Below are 22,529 nucleotides of genomic sequence, written 5' to 3'. Positions count from 1 at the left end.
GTCGAGGTCAGCACTGTTAATGACTCATTTTCAGGTCATAATACGCACAGTGAGTGAATCCACTATCCCTGGGGTTCCATTGTAATTCCTTTTATTTTCTGGCTAAATTACCAGTTTTAATGTCGCGACTAGGTACTTTAGTGAAAGGCATTGCCCAGTTGCATTTTGGGAAAATTAAGGATACAGCAATTTTTGGAGCTAAACCCATTCTGGGAACTAAAAGTCTACAAAAATTCACTTTATCCTGAAACAAAGTTTTTATTCTTGCGAGTCCCTCAGTGTTATGTAAGTGCAATAACAAATCACTGGAGTGGGTACCCCTTAAGGTATGCTTACTACACACACACACACACACACACACTGGGCAACCTTGTATTAAAATGTAAAATCTCAGCCTATGTTAAATTATTTTAAAATTTACTATTAAGTGTAAACCTACTACACCTACACAGGTCCTATTATAAACTATTTGCAGTGGAAATGAGTAGTGATTATCTGATGGTGATGCTGCAGCGTGGGAAATATGTAGTTAGATGTTTGTATGAGCACATCCTTGTTGAGTTTTCTCACACACACACACACACACACACACACACACACACACACACACACACACCTTTCCGCCTCTTTGTTCCAAATAATTGCACAGGTCATTCTGCGTGACGGAAATGAAACCCAACTGCATATTAGACATTCCGCGTGCAAGACTTAATTAAAAACCACATATCGTGATATGCACGACCGGAATGTTATCAGCACGGCGATAATAATCGGGGATCGGCTTTTCATACGGAAACAACAACATAACCAAACATATCGATGCTTATCTTATTTCAAGTGTAGAATACAAGATTGAGATTGTAGGATTATCACATCTGATTAAAAATAGCACAATGAAGTCACTGTAGGATAGCACAATGAAGTCACTGTATCTCACAAATGAAACACTAGGCCCTATACATTGTCCTCTGTGAAATGTTTTAGAAACAGTATTATTCGTGTTGCATTGTCTCACTGGAAGGCTTTCCCCTCGCCTGCCATAATCTCCTCACGGATGCACACGGCCAATCCGGTTTAAGTGTCATACAGCGTGACGGCCGCTGCAGGGCGCAGCTCCGTCACTGCAGGCTGGAAACAACCGGGAGGGGGGGGGGGACGCGCAGACCATCTCCATCGTCCGCAGTCTCCTTCTCATCCTGCCTGCCTGCCTGCCTGTCTGTCTGTCTGACTGACTGACTGACACATCACTGCATTGATCAAAACTAACTCCAACCACTGACAGCACGGGCTATTTTCCCATCAGCACGGGGTAAGATTGCGTTTTCTCCTCTTTTTTCTAGCTCTAAGGTTCTTATCAGGTGTGCAGAGTCAGAGTGCATGGTTGTGTTATGGACGCACTTCCAGTAATAGTGTGAGGGGCAGACAACACACTCCTGCACGGGACGCGTTCGCGTTTTTTGTGCGTTTTGTGCCCCTGCTTGGGCTTTCTCAATCATGGCCAGATGTGCAAGCTGTCAAATACAGAAATGGATGATGGTAACATGAGTGACATTTGACTTTTAATAGGCTGTATATTCAAAAAGGTTGCTTAAGCCAGAGTGAGAACATTTGTGTATGTGTGTATGTGTGTGTGTGTGTGTGTGTGTGTGTGTGTGTAAAATGTCTTGTTACATTCTCCTACATGTGTATTCAACTTTACTCTTGTGCATTCTCCCATTTATGGTTGTTTTTTATGCATCCACAGTCTTTGTCTGTTTTCATGTGCCTGCATTCTTGTGCTTGTATGTTGCAGTACATGCCTGTTATTGAGTGTGTGTGTATGTGTGTGTGTGTGTGTGTGTGTGTGTGTAAAATTTCTTGTTACATTCTCCTACATGTGTATTCAACTTTACTCTTGTGCATTGTCCCATTTATGTGTGTTTTTTATGCATCCACAGTCTTTATCTGTTTTTATGTGCTTGCATTCTTGTGCTTGTATGTCGCAGTACATGCCTGTTATTGAGTGTGTGTGTATGTGTGTGTGTGTGTGTGTGTGTGTGTGTGTGTGTGTGATTTCTTGTGATATTCTCCTACATCTGTATTCAACTTTGCTCTTGTGCATTGTTCCATTTATGTGTGTTTGTTCACGCATCCAAAGTCTTTGTCTGTGTTTTTATGTGCCTGCATTCTTGTGCTTGTATGTTGCAGTACATGCCTGTCATTGAGTGTGTGTTGTGTCTGTGTGTGTGTGGGTGTGTGTCACCGCCACCACTGCCTGTCTGACTTTGCCCTTCCCTTCTGTTCTCATTCCAGAGCAACAACAGCATGTGAATGGCGGCAGAAAGCGGCAGAGTTGTCACAGAGGAGCAGGAGGAGCTCCCAGCCTCCGGAGCCGTCACTCACGTGCACCACACACACACCCGGAGTCAGAGCCACATCCAGTTTCAGCCTCTGACACACACCACCCAGTGGCAGGCTACTCGTAGTCTCGCTCACACGAGGAGTCACAGTCACACTCACTTCAGCACTCCCTCGCACACACAGTCGCAGAAGTACGGCTGTCGCCTCACACACAGTCTCTCAGCCATGGCCAAGGGAGAGAAGGGAGCGCAGGGCTCTGCAGGAAAGCTCATCAAGCCAATTGAACCGCTGTTCCCCAAACCTCCTCAGCAGGTAAGCTCACCTGTTTCTGCTGCTTCTTTTCTAATGTTGTTATCTAATGGCACGCTGTGTGTAACCCTTGTGTGTTCCCTTGCTGCAAAGTGAGACACAACATCTGAGTGAGATTGTTCAATTTCATCTGGTGTGTGTGGCTTAGTTAGGCTGCGAGTGACTTCCCATGATTGGATGGAGAGGGGAAAAAAAAGATTGAAAGTCTGATCTCTTTAGTTGCCGATCTGTGTGTGATTAATCAGCTGCATTGTTTTCCCTTGTGAACTGTAATCCACCAGTGGATTTAGTGCGTGATTGTTTTCAGTTGAAAAAGGATTTTCCCATTGATGGGATGACCTGCTGCAGATGATTGCTTTCTTTTGCTTGATCTGGGAACTCACACTAAGAGATGGAGACGGTTGTAATCACCGCCATAATAGGAAGCATGACAGCGAATAGACAGTAGAAAGGGATGACTCACTCGCATCAACGACTGGGTTGACATTCCTTTAATTTTTTTGTTTTATCTCATGTTCTTTATCTTAATGGGTGATTGCTATTTGAGTGCTAGAAGGTGATAAGTCGTTGGAGCGAGCACATCTTTTGTGTCTTAGAGTGTGGTTTATTTGATGTGCCGATGTGTGTTCAGATTGATGCTCTTCAGGATCTAATGGCCTGTACGGGCTGTAAAGACGTAGACTGTAGAAGACTGTAGACTGTAGAAGCAAGCCTATAGAAAAGGTGAATTGCCAAGCCATTAAAAAGGTCAAAGCTCTGTAAAGTTGCTTTGAGTTTGTGAAAAGCGCCAAATAACTTCAATTGATTATTATTATTGTCATTAGGTAGATACCACATTATGCAGACAGTTTCAAATACCAACGTAATGCAATACTATGGCAGTTAGTCACTCATCTTCTGTGTGGCTACATTGACTTAGGTTTCCCATGAAACAACATTACATCACTCAATATAACCAGTTCTGCAACTGCTTCATTTCTGCCAAACCTCTATCTAATCTGCAGCATTTCCTTAGTTTGACTCAATGGATTTGACACAATGTTTCCAACGTTACTACAAACTAACCACTTTGAAGGAAGTATCCCCCGAAGATGGCGGAACGTCACTGATTTGAACTAGAGAATTAACACTCACACGAGAGTAGCGGATGAAACGCGGCACACTCAATTGCATTTCCTTCAGTCAATTTCCTGGAAATGAGTTTGTGTTATTGAACTATTTTCTCAGTATAAAGACTACGACTAAAGTTTGTATTCACCCCAACCACCTCCTGACCTGTCTATTCATACTTGGACCCTTTCACTTTAGGATGTGTGTACTGTGTATGGAGCTCTCCACAGCTCACATTAATGGAGCCCTACGAAAGACCTGGGGAACTTCAGCATTGCTGAATGCTTAAAAGCCAGGCACTAGAATCGTGCTACAGCATTCTCGCTTCTACCTGTGTGTGTGTGTTTGGTCCCTTATGTCTTCCTGTCAACGCCTCTTGTTTGTCTGTGTCTGTTTCTGTGTGTCTAATTTGCAAACTACAGACATCATTATTGCTGTTTGTTGTGTCTCTCCTCCCGTACTTTTCTTTAAGTTGTCAGCTGGAACAATGTTTTGCACTTTTATTTGGCTGTTTATATGAAAAAATAAGTTTGTATTTGCCCCAAAAGACTTCGCTGCTCCAAGCTTGAGCCAGAACTAGTACAAAGTAGGATCTGAAGATGACACTATTTTTCATTGTGGTTAGCATTGTTGTCATTAAAATCAAAGGGCCGCGGCTTACTGTTACATGTCTTTAATATACACAGAAAGTTCTCTTAAAACTACAAGTTTAACCCCTACACTGTACATAGTACTAAGGCTGCAAATGAGCAATTCATTTTTAAAATGTGATGAGTTAGATAACACTAGAAAACTAGACATTTTAAATTGACTTAAAGTCAATATGAGCAAAACTCATGAGACTTGCATGTTTGGACGGCAAAAGGAATTACGACTTAAATTACAATTTAAGTTGTATTTATGAGAAAAGTCACTTGATGTTGGATCGGATGACTAAGTGGGACATTATAGATGAAAGCGGTTTCTCCCTTTGTGAATGAGACTAAATGATGGATCCATGGTCTGTAATAACTACAGTAATAACTCACCCTAACCGCCACAGCAATTTTCACATAAAGACCCTCCTGATTCCTCACAAAAGTACAGAGCTTTGTCAGATTTGTTTGGGAGGATGACTAAAGGGCTGGCTATAAATTCTGTCCCCCTTTAGATGTTCTGGATCCATCCCCAATTGCTTGCTTCCATCACTGGCATAATCAAACTTTTTTCCTTCATCCTAATAATCCATAATCCTTAGTGACAGTATAAAGCTACTGTTGTCAACTCCCATAACTAGATATGACCCTGATACCCAGAATTGTCAGAAAATACTTCAACTATTTAACATTTAAACAGCTTTATTACTCCATTTTACCAGCTTAACATTTAACACCATGCGCTACACGTAAACATTTATTCAGAGAATATAGCTGAGCTGGCTCTAGTGGTTTTCTCTTCCTCCCTTCTTTGCTCTAGAATTATCCTCAATCCTGATTCAAATCACTTGCCGAGCAGTTCAGACCTTTTAAATTGTTTTCCCTCTAGCGGTTAAGGATTCATTAACTTTAGAGATTAGTCTTATCTGTCCTTGTCCCTTGCTTGTTGACAGTCAGAACTTCACAGATGCTCCCTTTAGTCTCAGCCGGTGTTTCTGCACGTGTGTGTGTGTGTGGTTGGAATTGTGTATCAGTGGTGCTGTTTGTTCATCCAGACAACAGTGGAAGGGATATCCTGCTTATCGTCTTTGATGATAAGAACCAAGCAATGAAAGATAGAGAGTTGGTGTTCTGAGGGACAGTTTAGAGAGAGAGAAAGAGAGGACAGAGGAGTATTTTTGCACATCGTCAGTTAAGCAGCATTCTCTACACACCAAAGTCTTTAATTGTTCTCTCCAATTAGGGGTAATTGCAGTGAGAGTGGAAGAAAAAAAAGAGAGAGTTTTGAAGTTGAAACCACAGCGCAGCCTTTACTTACCTCTGACCCGCTTGTCTTGCGATTGAATAATTACACACCTCCCTCCTGGTAATTGTCGTTCTCCAACTCCTCCGTGTTTTCGATGGGGCAAAAAAAAAAGGAGGAAGAGAAAACGTGGGAGGGATAATAACAGTGTTGGTCGCGGCTACATTTACTTTGGTGATTTCCCCTTTTCATAAAACTCTGAGGAGAGTAGCTCTGGGCCACGTGAAGCTGTAGGGGTATGTGTGTGTGTGTGTGTGTGTGTGTGTGTGAGAGAGTGTGTCCAACACCAAAGATTATACAAAAGGGGGGGAAAGGGAAAGGGTTTGCACAGCTCCGGAGACAGTCGTAAATATTGGGCTCCCCAGACTGTGGTGTCTCGTCTTATTCATGTGTGAAGATGAAAGCTGGCTCCTTCTGCTCCACACACACACACACACACACACACACACACACACACAGTCACGTGCCTGATGGTTTTGGCAGAGCATGGTGAGGGAAAGCGGAGCTGTGGATGACTCGGTGGGTTTCTTAGGCTGCTCCATGGGCCTCAGTGTCTGCAAAAGACAAGACCACAATGCAACCAGCCAGCAGGGGGGCTCCTTCTAATCCTCTGTAATCTATTTTACTGTAACACACACATCATGTGCACACATGCAGTATACATGAGCATAATTTGTCTGCTAGAGAAACCTATCATTTACAGAGACAAAACAACAGGAAGATCGATGATTTAAGGTTGTCCTGATTGTTGTTTGCGTGTTTTTAGTGGAGCGGAATTCATGAAGAAGCAGATCACCGACTACTCATCCTCCACATACATCATAGCTACAGTGTTCTTTGCATTTCACTGAATCATTCACTGAATCATTTGCAGAATCACTGAATCATTACGACCTTGACATGAGAAGGAATGTTATTTTAGGAGCACCTGAAATAGAATTCGAAAGGATTCAGACTATGAAAGACTACCTGATTCAGTATTTATGAGTCATAAGTCTGTTCTAATGGCTCCCTTTATTTGAAACCGACACACCTTGCTTCACATTGGTGTGTCTGGGTAGTATTGTCTAAAGTTTAGCTAGGAATCTTCCCAGCCCTTAAGGAATTAAAAAAATGAAAGTTAGTTTAGTTAGTTGGATTTTAGGGCGTTCATTAAAATACTGTATTCCCGATACAGAAACACACAGTTGATTATGTTATGACTGAATCATCCATGCATGTTGGCTATCAAAGTGACACATTTTGTATTTATACTCCTGATTTCCCATTCCAGGAATGCGTTGGATGAAAATATTTTACACTGCAAATGCATGCTCAATTTAAACTGAACATATTATTTTTGATAACATCTATTGGCCTTGAATGAATGGTTACCATGAATATGTGACTTGCAAAAAAGGTGTGTTCATTAATTCATAACCACGTTGAAAGCAATAACCCTATAATTAGTTCAAACCTCAACAGTGCGCAGTTATGGTCCATTTTTCAGTGGGTGGCAGCCTTCTTTCCTCATCTTCATCATAATGCTCGCAGATGAGAAAAGTGAATTTGCTCATTAGCAGCCTGACCTGCAATGCCACCTTTATCTCATCCCCCCCCCAAACACACACACACACACCCCCATCCCTTGTCACTCTTGTCTTCACAGACTGACTTGGGCCAGAAGTTGACATTATGCAGTAAGCTGTGTTTCGCCATTGGAGGCGCGCCCAAGGAGGTGGCCGCGAGCGCCACCGCCTTCTTCCTGCAAATCTACCTGCTTGATGTCGCTCAGGTAACTGGTTTCCAGACAAAGAGAATTCAAATATGGCTCCTGTATATGAATTAATTGGGTTTTTAACTCCAGTCTGTCCCTGTTCTGCTCTGCAGATCAACGCCTTCCAGGCCTCCATGGTGCTGTTCATCGGTAAAGCCTGGGGTGCGGTGAGCGACCCTGTTGTCGGATTCCTCATTACAAAGAGCAGATGGACCAAGATTGGCAGACTCATGCCCTGGTGAGCTCCCTGCTCACACTACGAAGCCAACCTTATTGTCATTTCAGTCATTGTTTTTTTCGTGCTCCTTTTCTTGTTATGCCTACATTTGTTTCCATTGGCTCAAATGTAGGGCTAGGGAGATCTGACAAAATTAGATTCAAAACATATGATTGCACACAAATAATGATAATAAGACTAAGAGACGGACAACTGTTTTTAAAGATATTGACACAAAAGACAATGATGAGCAATGACCCCCTAACTTACAAAATTGTGTTTTTTGACTGGGACCTAAAAAGGATGGCATGTAAGCAATTGAACAAATGTAGCAAACTAGTAATTTTTTAATTTATCTTAGCTAATAAACTTGGGATAAATCATCTTTTATGCTGCTGTTGACATCCAGCTATGGCTTACGTAAAGGACTGCAATTTGTCGACAGATTATGAAACTTTTGTTGGTTTTCTCCCATCTCTCAGGCATAATTATGGCCGCTGCATCATGCTAATGTTTATGCAAAATGAGAACAACAACAAATCCTGTGCTCCAGTTTCAGCTGGTTTTGAAAAATATTCTCAGGCCCGAGCCTCTCACCTGAGGATTGGGCTGAATAAATAGCCTTTGTGCTTTAATCACACTGTTCCCACACTCCCTCTGATGAGCTTTACATGCTGTATACTTCAAGGGCGTGAGCTGCCGTTTGAGGACAGACAACAACAGACAAGGAAGTTCATCTGCATTCTTTCATAAATCGTTGCTACCGTGTTGCTCGTTGACATTTTTTTTACATTTATGTGACACCTCATTTCACATTTGGGCATCACCCGTCTGTTTTGTGTCTGCTCGACATCTCACAGCCTTTCAGCGCAATTTAACTTTGTGGGTCTATGATTGTGGATTATATAAAGCTATTACCATCCATTTTCATAAATCCCCTTTTGCAAAGATGATTTTAGAAGCGGCATGTGTGCAATATGTGTCTTTTGAACACACTGGCAAAGCGTGACACTTACTGTAATTACATATTCAGTCTCTAATGCCTACTGCATTATAAAGCATAGATCACACACAAGCTGACAGAGCTGGAGGTGGACCAAGTCCACTGTGGCCAGCCAGCCGCGCTCAATAGCAGACAGATGCTGATGGCTGTTAAATCAGCTTTGGTCCCCCACGTGGAGCCGTAGGTGTGCGTGTGTCTGCGTCTGTGTGTGTGTTATATATGAGTATTTGAACGTGTGTCCATCAGTATTTGTGGTGAAATGGCAAGACACTCCCTCCGTTTTCACCCTGTTTGGAAAGTCCCCTCTGTCCATCCAGCAGGAAGCGTTTTCCCCCTCTGGCTCTCACATCCACAGCCAGACGGGATTTCTATCTTGGAGTTGTCTAGGATGAAGTCATTTGGCCCGAAACACCCTCTTGGGGACTGATCTGTTTATTATTTTGTGATTGTAGTAATGCACAGTCCCGGTGGCAGAGGCTTTTTTCCTCCCATAGAAAATGATCTCCGCTCGAGAAAGACAAATTGACAGTGATGGTATATCAAAGTACCAACACAACAAAGTCAAAATCCTCCATTATAAGAACTTAGAACCCTAAGAACCTGAAGTGAAGTTATGGTATTATTATTAAAGTATTATCAGCAATATACTACTACTTATTTGGCCCCTGTGACTTATAATTAACAGTATGTGTTGTTGAGGTTTTTAATCTTTAACATTAGATTGCATTGTATGAAATTACAAATACATATGTTTTTTAATGCAAATCGTAATTTGGAAAGTAAATCATGTATTGGAGTGCAATATTTTCCTCTGAAATGTAGTGGAGTGTATGAACACTACTAAACCCAATATCTACTCGCACCCACCAGACCTCTGCTACAGTTAATCTGTTCCACTGCACACATCTAATTAACATTCTGCAAGTGTCCTGAACAAGTCAGAGAGGAGAGAAATATGTGTGCCAGCTTCCAATCAACCCGTCCCGGCTTAATTAAGACTGTGCAGATTATTGGGACAGGTGTAAGTAAGTGTTCACGCATGCCTGACGCGTGAGAAAATATGGGTTTGGCGCATGTGCCTCTCCCCCCAAAAACAGTCATCTTGCAGGAACATTCTGACCGCCCCATTCATCGACCCCGGGGCCCTTTCATCGCTTCCCATGACCAAGCGGTCAATACTGCAGCACCAGCGTTGTCAGCTGCCTTTGTTCCAGCAAACAATCAGGAGGAGAGTGAGGTGGGAGGGCTGGACGATGCTAGAAATGACCATTCCCTGCCTCTCTATCTGCCTCTTTCTCCCACTTTCTCTGTTTGTACCTCTGTCCGCAGAGCGGGTCAGAGTTCAGAACCCCCCTGCAGGTTTTTGTCACAGTCACCAAAAATGCCAGCAGTCAACCTTTTTCTACCTGCAGATGTGCCGATGTTACAGCTGCTCCAGAATCTACACCGCATGACTCGCGACAAAAAAGAAGAGGTTGAATGATATATTGGTGTTTGCAGAAAAGTCAAACGGTCGATCATCCAACCCCCCCCCCCCCCTGTTTTGCTTCATTTCAAATCACACAGCTGTTTGCTTTAACCATAATGACACATACCGGTTGTTTACCCATGAATTAAACATGGCCCACGTATCACTTCAAGCTCTGAGAAAAGCACAACACAGCAGAATTGCTTCATGCTGTGTTTGCTTGAGTGTGTACTGAACATCCGTGTGTGTGTGCGTGCGTGTGTGCGTGTTGATCTTTTAACGCTATGTAGGTTTGAAATATTGTGGTATTTCCCTGCTTGCCCATCCCTCCCAGGACAGATTCCTATCATACTTCCAACAACATAATCATTTAGCAGTCAGCTTAGCCTCACTGTAATCTGCTAGCAATATGGCCTGATTTCAACACTGCACTGCTATGAATATTACATAACAAAACCACTGTCATCCCAACTCTGACAGCTTAAAATGGCGATTGTGGCTGCTTGGAGATAGCTTAGAAATGTGGCAACTTGACACAAAACATGAAATGTAATTAGGATAATTGTATCTGAATATAAATTAGGATATCTGTCTGTGTTCTCTAGGATGGTGGGATGCACTCCGTTTCTGGTGGTCTCCTACTTCTACCTCTGGTTTGTTCCTCCTTTCATCAGTGGAAGGTTCTTCTGGTACCTAGGCTTTTACTGCCTCTACCAAACCCTCATCACTGTAAGTACCAATGCTCTTCTCACAAGTACATTTGATGTTTAAGAAATCTGAAATGGCGCATGCATGCTTCAGATCACTCAGCGGGACTTCACATGCAGTGCAAGCAGGTTGCAAGTGGGAGATAAAAGCTCTGATTGATGCAGTGTGCAGATCCAAAATTACATAACATATAGATAAAATGCTGCAAACAACAAAGCGGAGATGATTACAGTCATCTCATGCCAGACTATGGCAGCTCCCAGTAGGATTTACACTTTTGATTTGTGAGACGTGCAGGAGATTAGAGCCCAGAGCTCTTAGATACCTCACCTCAAAGAGGGAAGTGTAGTTATTTAGGTTGCCTTTTGTTATTATGGTCCGTACCATTCATCTCTCTCCCTTTCTGCTCTGGGGTAACCCATATAACATGTGCCACAGAGCGTGTGGACCGCTACAGCCACACTGCGGCGAGCTGTAATGGCATGTCATTCTAACTACTTGATAAGTATACGCTCAGATTTGCCAGGAACCTCTTGCTGGGTAAATGCTGGTTACCACTTTTAGCCTTCCTTCATTGTCTCTGGATGTGTGTTTGTGTGAAGTTAGCTGGGAGAGGCCAGCTGTTATCACTCAGAGGGTCACAGTCTGTAAACAGAGGTTAGGATGCAATACATCCTCTGCTGATGTAATCAACCTATAATGACCTATTATGGGCTTCTATCAGTTCTATTAGTTCTCACTTCCATCTGTAGTGGACAGTTCAAGCAGGTTCAATTCTATAAATGTTTGCGTACAGTAAAGGCTCCATAAATGACATGCTGTATAGAACCAGTGGCTGAAGAAAATCCTTTCACTGCCGGGTTTATTTTCGTCGTGGCTTCCGGAGTGCTGACTGAGCCCTTGTGTAAATTACAAAGTGAAGCAGGACTCGGTTTGCTTGCCTATTCTCTGGAAGAGCTGGTGAGGAAGGACAAAACAGTGAGCTGAGGTTTGCCAACATGGAGAGTGCAGAGATTGCTTTTGATGTACATATACATATACAGTGTATATTTTTGCATTTTCACAGGAACTTGCAGATAAAAGACATCTAAAGATATCATGGGTGTTGCCATTTGATTTTGAGTCAAACGTTGTATTCTAACAGTGGGAAGCCATGCCGGCGGCTCTGTGAGGCTGAGCTACAACGCCAGCACGCTCACAATGACAATGCTAATGTTTAGCTGGTGAAATGTTTACCATCTAAGACTTACGGTCTTGCAGGTATTTAGTCATAAAACAAAGTATTGGACACATTCAAGTTTTGACCTGATGACAGAGCTAGATGTAAAGTTAAAGTTCCCAAATTGCGAAAAAGTAAGATTTTAATTATCAAGCAGGTCGACGGGCTACATAAACACTGTGAAAGTATCAAAATGATCAATTGATAGAGAAATGCACATGGTCCATATTCAGAAACTGTGCCTTTAAATGAGCCGTCAGGACTTCTGTACGATTGGGATCTCACAACTATACTTTATATAGGTGGAAAGTGTCGCTACAGTGCCATTACACTCAGTATGGGAGTATTTTTTGAAGATTAAAGTATGTACAGTAAGCATGTCCTAGTAAGAACCCAAAATACAAGTATGAACCTAAACGTTAGCATGAAATGGGACCTTAACGGAATGGCCAACGTGATTATAATTCATCCTGAAGGGAACATTAATATGTGTACCATATTGTATGGCAATCCATTGCCACACAAACAACAAATGTCAACCTCATTTGGCGCTACAGGAAAGGTCAGGGGGTCGCCAAAGTCATTAGGATTCAACATGTGGGAACCATGAATATCTTTACAAAATATCATGTCAATTCATTAAAGAGTTGCTAAGATATTTGGTCTGGACCAAAGTGGTGGACCGACCAACTAGGGCCATGCTGCCAGGCTGAGAAATCAATAAAACTTAAAATGAACTCTCTTTCTCCACCATTGTGACCCTTGTGCGACGGTGTGACTGCTGCTGTGCCAGACTTGTTTTTTTTACCTGAGCCGTGTCTTTCTGCTCCTTTGCAGTGCTTCCACGTGCCTTATTCTGCTCTCACCATGTTCCTGAGCACAGACCAGAAGGAAAGAGACTCAGCCACGGCTTACCGTAAGCTCTTTTAACATGAAAAATACAGTTGTTATACCTGCAATGCTGAATTGAGTTTTTTTAAGATTGTGTCAAGTGCCGGAAATGATTGCTGGATCTTTTCTTGTGTGATGCCAGGAATGACGATGGAAGTGCTGGGGACGCTCGTGGGCGCCGCCATCCAAGGCCAGATTGTGGCCAGCGCTCACACTCTGAAGCACTGCCCGCCCCACAACATGTCTGCCGGTTACCTCGGCAACAGCAGCGGGGCAGAGATCGTCACGAGACTGGTGCGCTCCCAGGACTACCTGTCACACTCGGTAAGTGTCACCAGTGCCGAACCAGGAGCCCAGGTGTGCTCAAGGTAGGCCACAGAGTTGCTTTGAAAAGAACTCGGACTGTCATCAGCATTCTGGCTTAATTTGGATCTGCGTTGTGTGCTCGAGGCGGCTCACTTCTGCTAAATACCCAAGGAAAAAAGCAACGCCGAATTAAAAGGAGGACTGTTTGATATTGGGTCCATATATACAGACTGTCTACAGGTTCTGACATCCAAAAAAGCCTCATGTTTTAACCCATGAAACCCCTGGGATTGAAAGGAGACGCCACTGTTTGATATCTGAACCCAACATCCTGAGCCAGCTCGCCTCTTATGACCACAAAGGGGGTTCCTCCCTCACGTCAGGCTCCAAACTGTGGCCCCCACATTGAGGGGTCTTCACAGTCTGCAAATGATTAAGCCTATTTATATCCCACACACAACATTTGGAACAAGGCACTCCAGATTCAATATGTTGGAAGTGTGAGCCTGTTACATCAAGGCGGCTGCAGCTTGGCCTAAAGATGGAGAAAAAGCACCATCGCATCCGCATTTCAGTTTGCAGAGCTGTGAATAAACACGACCGCCGCTGTGAATCCATCATTGGATTTTTTTTCTGATGATAAAATGAGTCCAAACTGTCGAGCGTTGGATTTTGGTAACACCGCAGCTATTTGGACTTCAAATGGTTCTTTTCCGATGGATTTTTGGGTAAACCCCTATCAGGGCGACCCAGCTCACCACGGCAACCCTCCGCAGCCACCCGCTACATTCCTCTGCGGTCGCTGGTGAGGGTGGCACGCCGTCGGAAACAGGGAGTGTTTGATGTGCATAAATAATAATGAACCGCCGGGCTGAGCCACATGGAAAAATAGCAAACAAACAGAGGCTGTTTAAGGCAGAGGAGTTCCTGTCGGGGTACGCCATGAAATGGTTGAGGCTGTATTTTAGGATACACACGTACTTGAGGTTTCCTCCTGTTTATGCTTGTATTTGTACAGTGAAATGCGCAGTTTTAACTGATGTGGATAACAACACAGAATGTCTCAGAAGAACTGAAAGAGCAAAATACATGTAGACCTAGCTGCCACTAAAACCAAAAATGACATAAATAGACGTATAGCATGTTGAAATGAAGCATTTTCATTTCATTTCATTTATTTAGTTATGGAACAATCAAGGCAAGGCAGCTTTATTTGTGTAGCACATTTTTGCAACAGGGCAATTTTAAGTGCTTTACACAAGAAACAGTTAAAAAAACAGTTAAAAAATCTAAAAAGATAAAACACAAGGACAAAAGTTACAGAGCAGTATAAGAAATTAAACATTAAAGAAATGTTGAATGACAAAACCCCAAAAGTGAAAACCCCCCAAAATAAAACACTAACAATCTGAATTTAACAACAACAACAAAAACACAACAAATTAAAATATAAAAGGATTAGTTTGAGAATAAGCAGGCGGAAGCAAATTATTTGGTCCTGCCCTTTATTCACAAAATCATATTATAAAAAAGTAAGTAGATACGAAAATACAGCATTGCAATTTTTCAGGTCTTACAGTAACTTACAAAAATACAACAATACCTTTACATTACAATTCCCCTCCTATGTTTCGGTCTATTCTTTTCTGTATTGATCAAGTAATGATTTCTTGAATCTAGTTTTAATTTGAACGTTAATTGTGAATCAAAGCTTGAGAAAAAGGCTGAAAATGGAGTGGATTGTGCGTTGCTGTGTAAGAAGTGACGGGTTGACGTTGCCATGTGTGTGTTCTTTCTCGCTGTAGAAGAAGGTGTACATGATAGCTGCTGGTGTTGTGGGAGGAGTGTTCCTCGTCTGCACGTTGGTGATGTTCCTGGGAGTCAAAGAGAAAGATGGTGAGGCTTTTTTTCTTATTATTTGGGGTCTGAGAACTGTCAGATTGATTCCGCCTCCAAGGCTTGAGCAGATCTGACATGTGATGAATTGTTGCCCTTCTCCTTTTTATAACATTAACATCTTTGAGTTTTGGACTATTGGTTACATAAAACAAGCAATCTGAAGATGTGACCTTCTACATTTTTACATGACATTACATGTCATGTAGCTGATGCTTTCATCCAAAGAGACCTACAGTTGTGTATATGTCTTCCCGAAAATGCCTTTGTTGATGCTTTTTATCAATGTTTTTAACTTTTGCTTACCATTTTGTCCCATTTTTCAACATCTTGACGTTTTTTTTCAATGTTTGTTGACACACACTAACTTTTTAACTTTAGTTTTGCAGTTATTTTTGGAATTAATCGTCAATAAACCTCATTTATAGGAAATTATACCTAATGTTTGAGTTAGAAAAGCAGAAATTAGGAATTATTGAGACTCAAATTAAAGGAATGGATGTTGATGGATAATCACAGACTGGAATATGTCAACTTTTACTCAATACTATTTCAAAACCACTTCAATTTTTTTCTCCAATTGCTATAAAATGTAATAAGACGCCCCAAAATGAATGAAAGTAGAGATGTGTACTTGCTAAAGAGCGTTGTGTGGAATCAATCATGTTATTTGGGGTAATTAAAAAGAACATTGATATAAGACAACGGGTCAATTTGACTCGAAGACAACATGAGGGTTAAGTGTCTTGCTCAGGGACACACAGGTTGACACATGCATTACAGTGGGAATTGAACCCAGATCTCTCACACCAAAAGCATGGGACCACCCTTCGAACTTGTGACATACATTTTTTTGTTTTACCATTTTTTCAGCATTTTATAGGCTAATGATTAAACACATGAATCAGTGATGACAAATAGTGTTAGTTGCAGCCCTAATGAGATATGAATACATTTTGGGATTTAAACCAGTACAGTTGGAGATGAAATTAGTAGCCAGGGGGCATCCCTTTGGGTTGTTGGTCTGAGATGCATATTACGTAACACTTTCCCTTGCATCTTCTTTCTTTCTTTTCCTTTTGACACAGTGAGTGTGTCTTTGAACCACTTGGGACTCTGCCCGTGTTAGCTGTCATTCTCTGATCTTTATTTTAACCCTTGTGTTGTTCTCGAGTCAAATTGACCCGTTTTAAAAGTGTTTTAATCCAAACATGGATGATTCCATACAACGTTCTTCTGGTCAAATTAATGATTACTTTCATTGATTTTTGGGGGCGTTTTATTTAATCTTATAGCATTTGAATTCTTTTTTTGAATGGTTTCAGAACAGTATCCGGACTAAACTTTGACATCTACCCATCTGTGATCCACTCAACATCCGCTGATCTTAACTATCAGTCAAAATAATTCATATTGTCTGCCTTTTTAACTAAAAACGTATATACAATTTGACATAAATGAGGTTTGTTGACCATGAATTCCAAGAATAAGTGTAAAACCTTTTTTTTTTTAAAAGCGCCAATAGCGTGGAAAAAGTGACAAATAAATCAGATATAGCGCCAAAAACGTTGGACGAGCTAAAAAAATTAATTCATTTTCAATTTTGACATGGAAGGACAAGTTCATGGTTAACAGGAAGACAACACAAGGGTTAAACGACAATCAGCATCCACTGCAATGCAGGGGCAGTTCCAGGATTGCCAGTGAGAAAACACATCAGCTTTCTTTTCCCGCATGTTATTCGATAAGCATACTCATATTTTTTATTATTCCATGCGTTACTGTTTTCAGATCCGTACACCCCGAGGACAGAGAAGCAGATCCCATTCCACAAGGGCTTCATCATGGTGATGAGACACGGGCCATACCTCACTCTAACTGCCGCTTTCCTCTTCATCACTGTCGCCATTCAGGTAGAAAGCAAATTTATTTATGTTGCACTTCTCAGACACGACCCTCAACGTTCCAGTAAATGGAGTCCTGAAATCCTGACAATGCCGAAGGCTTGCTGGCGCTCGATGTTGATTCGATCAATGTAGAAGAGCACTTACTGAAAGCTCATGGTTTGAAGCATGGTTTAAAGAGTGATAGCAGCACATTCGTGCTGTTTGTCTGTCACTTATAGGCAGATGCTTCAGTTTTTACACCTGGGGTCAAAATTATTGCAGACTAATCCTACTTTTGCATCAGATCTATTCCTGTATTTTTTCCTCCTGACGTCTCCGTGGCGGTGTCAGTTGTCACCCGTGTGCGAGCCCAGAGTGGGAATACATCACTGCAAAACCCCGTCAGCAGCTTCTCCAGTCACTCCCGTCGGCGACAGTGCTGAGTAGACAAGACATGACTGAACATCTGAAAGTTTGATCTCTGATTTCTTTCTGCAGCTGGTACAGAGCAACTTTGTCCTCTTCTGCACTTACGCCGCCGACCTGAGGGATCACTTCCAGAATATTGTGCTGACCATCCTGGTGAGAAAAGCTTTTACCGCTGATTCACCTTACGCATACCCAAAGATGACTTGCAAATTGTTTGTAAAATACAGAGTTATAGTGGTGTCATTTAAAAAGAAACATGAGCAACGCTACATACCTTGTCACTTGACATTGGTTTAATTTTTTGGACTGTTTGCACATGTTTACCCAGGTTTCTGCAGTGATAAGCATCCCGTTGTGGCAATGGTTTCTGCAGAGGTTTGGGAAGAAGACGGCAGCTTTTTGCGGTATCACAGTGAGTTTCCTGTTTTTATTTTGGTTACTTTTAACTCTGAATATTACACTCTGTTCCATCTTGTGGACAAAGTTGACAATGTGGCATCCTCATCTGTCAGTACTGTTTCCCTCCCTTCTAGTGGATCATGCCCTTCACCATGATGCTGGTCTTCATCCCCAATGTTGTGGTGGCCTACGTTGTGGCTGTCTCCTCTGGACTCAGTGTGGCCGCCTCGCTCCTGCTGCCATGGTAAGACTTTCAGATCATTGTTTTTGTCACTTTTTAATTTGTAAAAATGTAAAGCTATTGAATGGGAATCATAATCTTGGTCTATTGTCTTTATATGTCCTACGATCTATCCAGATCCACATATGATAGTTTCCTTTTTGTGATAATAACACACTTTTCCACCATTTTCTGGGAAAACTCTCCCCATATTATTCTTTTAGGTAAAATGTCACGTATAGGATCAACATTTATTTAAAAACTCCAAAATTTGGTGTGGCCTCTAGCTCCCCCAGTAAGAGCGTTAGCCCCTTGATGGCTGAGTCTTGCAGCGGCCTGGGTTCGAATCCAGCCTGCGTCCCTTTGCTGCCCTCACCCCCCATCTCTCTCCTGCTGTTGCTAAAATAAAGGGAAAAGCCCCAAAAAATTATCTTTTATGAGCTCACATATGTCCGTTTTTTCTTCTTCTTGGATGTTCCAGTTTCCTCTGGCAGGTAGACTAGAGACTCTCTGTGTCTGCTGGTAGTGAACTGGAAGAGTCCGTCAAAAAGGTCTGCCCAGGGCGTGTCTCCCCCATCTCCCAAGTTTATGTTGGGTGGGCCTCCCCAATGGGGATTAAAAGAAATTTGCTACAGCTTATTTTATATCCCCGGAATATTCAAAATCCCTTAAACCTCTGACAGTGTTTATGTAACTGCAGTGCTACGACATGTCTGTCGGTGCAGTGGTTGTGCTTTGCATGGTAGTGCATGGTAGTTCCCTTTGATTTGATGCAAAGTGCCGTTAGTCCAACCACAATAGTGCACCAACCTGCTGTTAGCGGTGACTCTGTACTTAGAGTCCATTCATGTACTGTAGGTCATGTCACGGTCATGAAAATGATGTCATTTTTATGAATCAGAAGCTAAAAATCTTCTTATTTAAGAGCATCTGGTGGCAGTAGCTCAGTCTGTGGGGAGTTGGCTCGGGAACCGGAGGGTTGCTGGTTCAAGTCCCCGTACGGACTAAAGTATAGTGGTGGACTGGTAGCTGAAGAGGTGCCAGTTCACCTCCTGGGCTCTTGAGCAAGGCACTGAACCCCCCACTGCTTGGGGCGCCCCCCCACTCTGACATCTCTCCATTAATCCATGTATAGGTCCTGAGCATGTGTGTGTAATTCAGAGCTGTGTGTAATAAGAACAGAGTGAAAAGTGTAGTTTCCCCTTGTGGGATTAATAAAGTATAATTATTTAAAAAAATCTGTTATCAATATCATTAACGAGATGTGTAAATTTGTCACATTCTTATTTTATGTGAATTTTTACTATTCTTATTTTGTCGACTTCATAGCTCTGTTCATATTGTAGTTATTACTTTTGTTAATTGATCTCATATTACATAAATTGCAATCTTTCTTTATAATTTTATATTTGGAGCTGTGATGACTGAACGCTTGTAAATGTATCTTTAAATAAATAAATATACCATCTATACCATCCCAGAGCTAATGCACCGCCAGAGGAAAAGCAGTCTTCTTCTCCGCGTCTGTTTTCCACTCCTTTCTTGTCCCCCTCCTTTCAAACCCCAAATTACAGGGGCCTCCCGCAGGGGCATGTTTATTTTGGAAGGGGCCGATTGTTTATCCTGTCTGTGGGCTGAGGCCGGTGGTGCCGCCCGCTGCTCATCATCTAATCGTGTTATTAGCTCTGTAATTTTAGCCCACCAGTTTATCAGAACGCTATAAGTAGACCTAACATCATCAGCTGCTCCCATCTTGTCTAAGATGATTAGAGTAAGACCATGAGGGAGTTCTCAGGCGTGCATCAGCTTAGAATTTGACTATGTCTTAGAGCGATGTTGAGAATTAAACACAAGGGACACAAAATTCTGCAAAACGGATTGGTTTGCATTCAACTTTGTATGTATGTGTGTGCGATTCAGGTCCATGCTGCCAGATGTGGTGGATGACTTCAGACTGGCTAACCCCTACTGCAAAGGCCATGAGGCCATCTTCTACTCCTTCTACGTGTTTTTCACTAAGTTTGCTGCAGGCATCTCCCTGGGTGTGTCCACCCTCTGCCTGGAGTGAGTCTGCATTCCTACCCTAAATTTGCACCATTTACATACCCCATGATGCTATGTAACTGCACTTAGCATGTCATGATACCTTGCAGCAATGCATTAACCCAGACCTGATGTGTGATTTATAATGTGAAAGGTGTGGAGTTTACTCATTTGCATTATTGCAGCATCAGGCTGGGTGTCGATTTCCTTTAACCTGGGTTTAAATTGGATCTCTGCGTGTGTGTGTTTGTGTGTGTAGATTTGCAGGGTATGACACCGGTGCCTGCAAGCAGCCTGCTCCTGTAGTGTACACCCTGAAGCTGCTGATTGGTGCTGCCCCAGTGGCCTTCATCGTCACGGGGTTAATGATCCTTCTGCTCTATCCTATCACCGAAGACGTACGGCTCAGGAACAGACTCTGCCTGGATGAGCTACGGTGAGCAGAAACCATAAATGTACACCTACAATTGGTCTTAAAACAGACTCCGTCTTCTCTTTTGCAACTTTGTTCTGTTGGAATTATCATTTTACACAAGGCAACCCATCTTCTAACATCAGCGATATAGCCTACGTTGCCTTCACTTGGCTTGACTCTCCACTACGCCCCGGCGCTGACTTATTACGTCATCGTAACTGAACTTTAACCTCTTAGTAACAAAAATCTGAATAATATCCAGATTGTTGATCAAATTAAATGACAATTAAAATAGTGATTTCCCTACAGAATTCTAAGCTTATCCTTATGTTCACATTAAGTTCGGTTTAATTGTCATGAGGAGTTCTGTTCAGCGAATACAGTTCTGTGTCCAATTCGTGTTACAAAATAAAGATTTCTCATTTTTGTGATAATTTTATGCATGAAGAATCTTAACCCTTGTGTTGTCTTCCCGTCAAAATTGAAAATCAACACTTTTGTTGATGCTTTTTTAACAATGTTTTTTTTTTTTACTTTTTCCTGGAAGCTCCTTTTTTTAACACTTTTGATGCTTTTTTCCAATGTTTTTCACTTTTTTGCCATTTTCAACTCTACGTAACACTAACTTATTAACTTTAGTTTTGGAATTAATGGGCAATGAATCTCATTTATGGGAATTATACCTAATGTTTGAGTTAGAAAAGCAGAAATCAGGAGTTATTTCGACTAAAACTAAAATAATGGATGTTGATAAGTAATCACAGACTGGAATATGTCAACTTTTACTCAATACTATTTCAAAACCACTTCAATTTTATTTTTTAAATGCGGTAAAATTGAATAAGACGCCCCAAAATCTATGAAAGTAGAGATTTGTACTTGCCAAAGAGCGTTGTGTGGAATCAATCATGTTATTTTGGGGATTTAAAAAGAACATTGATATAGGACAACGGGTCAATTTGACCCGAGGAACACATGAGTGTTAATCACAAAATAAACCAATAACTGTAGCTGTCAGATGAATGTAGTGGAGTAAATAAATCCAATATTTGCCTCTGAAAAACATAAGTCGGATTAGTGAAGCATGAAAAAAGGTACTTCTAAAGTGTACTCGAGTACAGCCATTAAGTAAATGTACTTAGTAACTTTCCCCCACTGCTAATACTAATGGAACACATTGATGTCTCCCACAGGAAACAAAGCATCAGCTCCAAAACAATGGAAGATTTGAGTCATGTGTGACCTGGATCTGGGTTGAAGTGAATTCCCAAAGCCACGTGTTCCAGTGACGCCGCTGGAAAGTAGTTCATTAGTGTATATTACACTGATAGTTAATTAAATTGTTTTACTGTAAACATTTTTGTTTCATTTTCACATGTACTGTGCAGTCATCTTGGACATATAAATATATAATAAGATTACCTGATTTATATAAATGAATGTATATCATTATTTGCTGTGTTTAGCTCTACAATGCTGTTATTTATTTATGATACATGATTATTGAGGGCTGATGATATGAAATGAATAAATGTTGTAGAGACCAAATACATGTGTTGTCTCTTTAAATAAATAACACACAAAGAAGTGTTAACTAGTTATGCAGATTTAATATTCAAAAAGCTACCAATAGATGTTTAAAAAATGAATATATACACTTTAAAAACATATTTGGTCTTCATTAGAGCTCTGAACGACACTATAGCATTCATACTCAACCTATGGCCCGTGCCGGGTAGCCCTTCAGCCATTTTCTAATTTGCAATAAAAATGAATTATTTTTTCCCTGGATTTTGTTTTTTGTATTTTGAATGTGACTAAGGTGCAAGATAGCACAAAAAAACAAAACAGCTTTTTGAGCTTTACCCAAAAAAGTGTCAGGGCTGCTGAGCATGTGTGCAGGGCGGTGGGTTTTGGATGGAGTGCAAAGCGGATTTTTTTAAACGTCGGAGCTTAGACTTATCTCCCGCTCCACC

General features: G+C 41.6%; 1 protein-coding gene across 2 annotated transcripts; it reads left to right on the top strand.

Annotated features, from left to right (window-relative positions):
- Positions 1 to 1,059: 1,059 nt before the first annotated feature.
- mfsd2b (major facilitator superfamily domain containing 2B) lies at positions 1,060 to 21,985 on the top strand. 2 transcript variants are annotated; one of them, XM_034899498.1, is made up of 15 exons: positions 1,060 to 1,287; positions 2,292 to 2,652; positions 7,346 to 7,471; positions 7,567 to 7,691; positions 10,747 to 10,870; positions 12,906 to 12,984; positions 13,102 to 13,283; positions 15,071 to 15,161; positions 16,953 to 17,074; positions 17,546 to 17,629; positions 17,805 to 17,888; positions 18,010 to 18,119; positions 20,016 to 20,159; positions 20,398 to 20,574; positions 21,747 to 21,985. In XM_034899498.1, the coding sequence occupies exons 2-15, from the start codon at positions 2,311 to 2,313 to the stop codon at positions 21,793 to 21,795; spliced, it is 1,839 nt and encodes a 612-aa protein (XP_034755389.1). In that variant the 5' UTR covers positions 1,060 to 1,287; positions 2,292 to 2,310; the 3' UTR covers positions 21,796 to 21,985. The 2 variants fall into 2 exon arrangements, with proteins under 2 accessions (XP_034755389.1, XP_034755387.1); XM_034899496.1 differs by having other exon boundaries at positions 1,133 to 1,309; positions 2,293 to 2,652.
- The last annotated feature ends 544 nt before the right edge of the window (positions 21,986 to 22,529 follow it).

This window comes from Etheostoma cragini, chromosome 18 (assembly GCF_013103735.1).
Source record: "Etheostoma cragini isolate CJK2018 chromosome 18, CSU_Ecrag_1.0, whole genome shotgun sequence".
Lineage (NCBI taxonomy): Eukaryota > Metazoa > Chordata > Actinopteri > Perciformes > Percidae > Etheostoma > Etheostoma cragini.
This window is presented reverse-complemented; position numbering and strand designations above follow the sequence as displayed.

Coding starts and splice junctions, on each gene's coding strand:
- mfsd2b (XM_034899498.1), top strand. CDS start 2,311: ATGGCGGCAGAAAGCGGCAGAGTTGTCACAGAGGAGCAGGAGGAGCTC. Junction 18,120..20,015: donor GCCTCGCTCCTGCTGCCATG/GTAAGACTTTCA, acceptor TGTGCGATTCAG/GTCCATGCTGCCAGATGTGG. Junction 20,575..21,746: donor CTCTGCCTGGATGAGCTACG/GTGAGCAGAAAC, acceptor TGTCTCCCACAG/GAAACAAAGCATCAGCTCCA.